This window comes from Barbatula barbatula, assembly GCF_947034865.1.
Source record: "Barbatula barbatula genome assembly, chromosome: 17".
Taxonomy (NCBI): Eukaryota; Metazoa; Chordata; class Actinopteri; order Cypriniformes; family Nemacheilidae; genus Barbatula; species Barbatula barbatula.
In genome coordinates this window covers 2,073,026-2,078,995 of record NC_136780.1, presented here as the reverse complement: position 1 = coordinate 2,078,995, position 5,970 = coordinate 2,073,026, and the positions used below count along the sequence as shown (strand labels likewise).

Here is a 5,970-nt window from a genome sequence, read left to right as displayed (position 1 = left end):
AAATATGTCAGAGCACTCACCAAGTATTGTCAAAAAACGTCTCCTGTTAAGGGGTGTGTCTCTGTATCTACATGTATGTGTTCGTGAGAGAGAGTGAGTGAGTGAGTGAGAGAAATAAAGAGAGAGAGAGATAGAGAGAACTTGTATGGTGTGTTTAACTAAAACTAAACAACTTCCTTAAATGTGGCTTACGGGTAAATTACAAAAAGGTGAAGTCGCACACCTTCACTATCTGATTTATAATAACTCATAGTGACTGGTTCTCGATTATAATACATTTGATCTTTTATTTATCTCTTTAATATTTTTTGTTTTTGTGCCACTTTGACAGAACATCTGTTCGCTTGTAGTAGTATTTGAAATAGTGTTTTATGGTTCAGTATTTACATGTTTAATGCCTAAACTTATTGTTTATGCAGTAAAATGTTGTGCTGCATTAAAAGTCTTTGATCGATTTTAAAAGTATATTATTTTATTGTATTATCAACTTGTGAGCCCTCAATGTCTGATGTGGTTTGGTGTTCCTCTCAGCATCTGAAGTAGTAAAATCTTACGGGTTGAAATATGATTTAATGCATTAACTGTTAGTCTAATCCATTATGCCCTCAATGAACTTCCTATGTGATGTTGATCTGACACAGTTTTACACACTTACATTATTCATGACTCTTTCTGGTCACGTGTTGATGTGAGAGAGCCGGACGAGGAAGTGACATAACTCGTTGGTCAAAAACAAATGACTTCCTTTCTGAGTCACATAAGAAGATAATCTGCATTCAATAAGAACTTAACAAATAATTAAGTAAACTGTGTGCAACATAATAAATAAAACAATGGTTTTAAAAACTTTCAATACACATTCAGTCAATGATAAAACACATGATGGTGTGCTGAAATAGCTCAAAACTCACAACATTACATCTTTATTGTCGACTTAAGGTGATGTTAGCTGGCTCAGTTACAGTAGGTGGCCCTAGTGTCAATAATGTTTGCACAAGTCTACTTTATAATATCTATATGTTCAATATGAAAGATTTACACGAAAGAACGATATATAACACTGACATACAGTGTTTGTATTTTGCATATCTTTTTTTTCAAGATTTCAACTCGATGCCATCACCCGGTCTCAAAACCCAATGGTTGCTCGTTCAAGTTTCATACCCTTTAATATACACAGCAGTCGTGTAGTGTTGTGTTTCACCAAGCGTGTATTCTTGGTTGTGTTGGCCATTTTCATCCAGCAGCTGGACCCTTTCTTTGGGAGATAAGACATAATAAAGACGAGTGATAACAAATCTAAAGCTGTGGAATATGATTTTTTATGATGCCATAGTTTCAGTGCACAGTATATTCTTACTTTCACGTTCAAGGGTCTGCAGGGTCCTTCATACAGAACAATGTTCAGCCTGAACCGAGGAGGCAAATATGACACGGTCCTCATGCTTAAACTCTGAGATGTGAAGATCTTTAAACTCTGATGTTCAGATTGTTTGAATTTATTACTGTTTTGAGACACTGCCATCTTAAAAAAATGCTAATGGTTTCCAGTACTAGTAACACAAATGTACAAGTGTGTTTTGGGTATCTAGTAGGATTTAAGGGTGTTCTGTTGGTTCCCATTCACCCCGTAACATCCCACCAATCCATTACCAGTAAAGACCACTATAGTAAATCCGTTATAACAAATACAATTCACATTATAACTATTAAATCCATTATAATTTATGTGATGGCAGGATGAAATAGATAGACAGATTTAAAACCCAGTAACAATGAAGAGATGCGAGTGGAACTTCGTGTCAAGTCTCCAAATGACTACAAACGTCAGTATATGCGAATCTTAAATGTATGCAAAAAGTTTGACTTTAACAGTCATATTAATTATACACATTTTGGCCTTCATTCCTGGTATACCACAGCAAATAAGTGTCATTGCCCATTTGGCCATATTTCTATAATCCAAACACAGATTATGACGCAAACTAACTGGAACAGCAGCAAAAACCAGATCGACAGATGAACCTCTCTAAAAGGTCAAATAAACAGACCTTTAAAGTTGTCTCTGGGACACCTGTGGAAAGGTAACATGAAAGACTAGATTTAAAATAAATAATTAAATGAACGTTTATTTTCTTCAGATTTGAACACATAAAACAATCTAATATTACTATAAAATAATGATCTCGCAACGTTTACAGCAACACTTGTGTATTTAAGTAATACAACACGGAATTTTGGTTGAATTTTTTGCCGTTTTCTCATTTATTCTGTATGAATGAAGAAAACAAGCTAGGCCGTTTCAAGAACACCAATTTCTTTCATTTCAAGACAATACAAAATCCAGACACTTTTACATGAGCATAAACAAATTTCAAGTGCAAATACCATTTCCCATTCCATGAAACACTGTGGCAAACAAAATAAAAATATTTGTCTAGATGAAAAAGAAAAGAAATCGAAGAACACAACGAAACAAAAACAAAGGAAAAAAAACAGAAATGCGATACATATAAATTTGTTTGAAACGGGTTTGGTAGAGCAAAGACGAGGGGAAATTATCAAAAATAAAGCCGCAGTCACAGACTGCTAATGTCATTTCTTTAGTGAACATTCAAAAGAAGCAAACATTGACTACTTTGCCACAAACCTTTTATTTCATGACAGTCGTGGCTATTTCACATATTATGACCGATACAGAGATTTCAATCCCGTAGTGCTGCAGAATGTTTACATTGAGGGAGAAACTGGAGTTTGACCGTTCTGTACAACCCGTTCCTGACTTGATTTATGTTTTTTATCTTTCTTTCTTCACTTTTATATTTATACAGTTAAACATTTATATTAATGACCATTGTAATAGATGTCAAATGTACAAAATACCAAAAACGTCAATCACTGTTCCATTAAAACATTCTTTTTAAATACAGGACATCACATTCTTTTTTTATTTGGGAATCTCTCATTTGATCACTGCACATAAACAGACTGGGACTTTGTATGCTTCAACCATCTTTGGAAAGAGAGGTCTGTCAAAATAAAATGCAGATAAACACATTTGACCACATCTGGAGCATTTTGATCGACACCATAAAATTCTAGGGATTCACCGATACCAGTATCGGTATCGGGCCCGATACCAAGCACATGTAAGTTACTCGTACTCCTTGTGACACACCGATACCAAAGACCGATAACGTTACATACTTAACGCCCAATGATCTACCCAAATGAGGAATACGCAGACGGAACCGAGTGGCGCGGTTGCATGTACTGAACGCGTGATGCTTGGGGAGCTTTCAGCGTCAGTGTTTTACTGTACGAGGATACAAACACATAAAGAAACACCATTTGCGGCGATACGTCAAAGTAACGCTCACATCGGGCAGTCGTGGCCTAATGGTTAGAGAGTCGGACTCGTGACCAGAAGGTTGCCAGTTCGATCCTCAGGGCCGGCAGGTAACGACTGAGGTGCCCTTGAGCAAGGCACCTGACCCCTACTTGCTCCCCGGGCGCTGCAGTGATAGCTGCCCACTGCTCCGGGTGTATGTGTGTTCACCACTTGCTGTGCGTGTGTTCACTACTCTCTGTATGGGTTAAATGCAGAGGGCAAATTTCAGGTATGGTTCTCCATAACTGACAAATAGGTCACTTTCACTTTCACTTTCACATTTTACCACACCACCCCCCTTTAATAGTTTTTATAATTCGACCACAGAGTTTATCCATTTATTTAGTAAACTGAAGTAATTGTGCGAGGAAAATTGTGCTACTTATCATTAAAAAAGAGAACGTAATTAAAAAATTGTACTAACATTTAAGAAGACCTAAAAACAAAAGAAAATGTAGCAGTAAGATAACGTTTTATTAACATATTTGTACAGGCATCGGTATAGGTATCAGCAGGTACCAGAAAAACATATCGGTCTCTAAAAATGGTATCGGTGCATCCCTATTAAATTTTTATTTTCAGGGTCTTGAAACGTCCAAACACATCCTCTCGATGGTTTTTCATAGATAGAATTGTTTCGACATTTGGCGGGGTGGACAACGCATAGCAAACTAAATGCAAGGTCGAAGAACTCTGAACGTATTACTTAGATTCCAATTAGTTTGTTTATTTCATATTTACAATAAACAAAAAAGAGAGAAATGACAAACAACCATTGTGATGTTTCCTTTTCTGTCTTCGGTTACGCTTGGAATTGGGTTTGAACTGACCGATCCAAAGTTGACTTTTCCCTTATATTATTTGTTTAAGGAACGATTTACCCAAACTTCTCGAATGTCCACATCCACAGGCTTTCTCCTGATCTTTTCTCCTGATCATTTTGTACTTCAGGCACTTAAAAGCAAACATCACTGCAGTCCAGTGAAACCCGTCACCTTTCAACCTTACGCCGCTTTGCTTTGGATGGTCAAAGTTATGTGCAAATCAACCTCAAACGCTGTCGTTTCATCCGGTTCAGGACTGAAATGTGTACTGATACTGTTTAATGACTCCCATCCGTGTTAACCTCCGGTTTATATTTATCAGTGGTTCACGTCGAAAGGGTTCGGCCCCTAACTGCTCTTCTCTGCAGGGGGAAATTTCTGAATATCATTCAAACAAAAGGTTTAAAGTGACGATTTAAAACGAGCAGCAATTGCAAGTCCTGCAAAAGAAAAAAACGAATACAATTTCTGTCTCGCGCAGAACCGAGTGTCCAATGCTTAAAACACCAAGCGACCTTTTTATCACCCGAGCCTTTTCAATAACACACATCTTTCTTGTTAAATTAACGCGTATATTAGGACGAATATGCGGCTGAAAATAATACAATCTGAACGTTACTGTTTTAACAGCATGACCTTTAGAGATTACATGAACGCTCTAGGAGCTCAAATATAAATGTGAAATGCTTGATATGAATCAAGAGCACATTAAAAGTACAGATATACAAAAGATTGTACATTTACACGGATGAGTTGGAAAAGCTTGTTTTGAAAGCACGCTTGTGAAACATTTCTTTGACACGCAACAACTTTCCTCCGTCTGTACAACGCATCATTTCTGTGACGCACAGGGTTCTCAGCGGGCAAAAACATCGAGACGGCAGGGAGTGTGACCGCAGTCTTTTTACAGATGTTTTCCCCCGCTGAGATGAGTAAAGAAATGAAATGTTTGATAACTGCATATTGTGATGTCGTTGGGTGTGGTGGTGTGTGTGTGTGTGTGTAAGATCCCGTCGAGTCGCGGTCAGGTGATTGGAGGGGGTGGTTGGAGCTTTTGGACTATTTGTACGGACGCAGGAAGGCGGAGACTTTGCTGTGGATGAGGCGTATGAAGGAGCGCGGCAGCATCTCCGTGGAGTCTCGAGGGGAGTACTTGTAGTAGTTGTTTGGGTGAGCCAGCACATCGAAAAGAGTTTTAATGAGTTTTTTATCCTGATCGGGGAAAAAAATGGAGATAAACATCATGTATTTATGTGCGTATGCAAACAAAAGCCGCTGGAAGAGCTTGCACTGAATCTGAGAATTAAAAAATACCTTTAATGGCTTTTCCAAGAAAACACAATGGCTGCAAATTATAAGCATCACGGAAATGTGTCAGTCTCACCATTCACAAGTCAAAACTGACCTTAAGTATTTCTTGATGGTTTTCGGAAGCATAAAGTCGTCCATCTCTTACGATATCTTCAACTAGCTGCTCGTAATCCTCTAGAGAAGGAAAACGCAAGATCTTAAAAAACAAACTATACTTCTCATGGTGATCTGTGACGTATACTGTATATACATGATGAGTATGGAGCTGTCTGATGATGATATACCGTCGTATGTGACGTATGGAATCTGGAACCCTCGAGCGCTGTTGACGTCGTTCGACTTAAAGTTGATCCAGAGACGACGTGATCGAGCCGTGAACGCGATGGGCCTCTCGTACGTTTGACAGGTCTCATACGTGGTGATGGAGGTCGCCGACCCTGTGAG

General features: G+C 38.3%; 1 protein-coding gene across 2 annotated transcripts in view; it reads right to left on the bottom strand.

Annotated features, from left to right (window-relative positions):
* Positions 1–2,111: 2,111 nt before the first annotated feature.
* The window catches only part of scube3 (signal peptide, CUB domain, EGF-like 3), a 62,888-nt gene continuing 59,029 nt past the window's right edge, over positions 2,112–5,970 (bottom strand). For both annotated transcript variants that reach the window (XM_079477796.1, XM_079477797.1), the window contains 3 exons: positions 5,811–5,963; positions 5,621–5,700; positions 2,112–5,427 (listed from right to left, as the gene is read on the bottom strand). In XM_079477796.1, the coding sequence (XP_079333922.1) occupies positions 5,275–5,427; positions 5,621–5,700; positions 5,811–5,963 (386 nt within the window). In that variant the 3' untranslated portion in view covers positions 2,112–5,274. The remainder of the gene's footprint in view (positions 5,428–5,620; positions 5,701–5,810; positions 5,964–5,970) is intronic.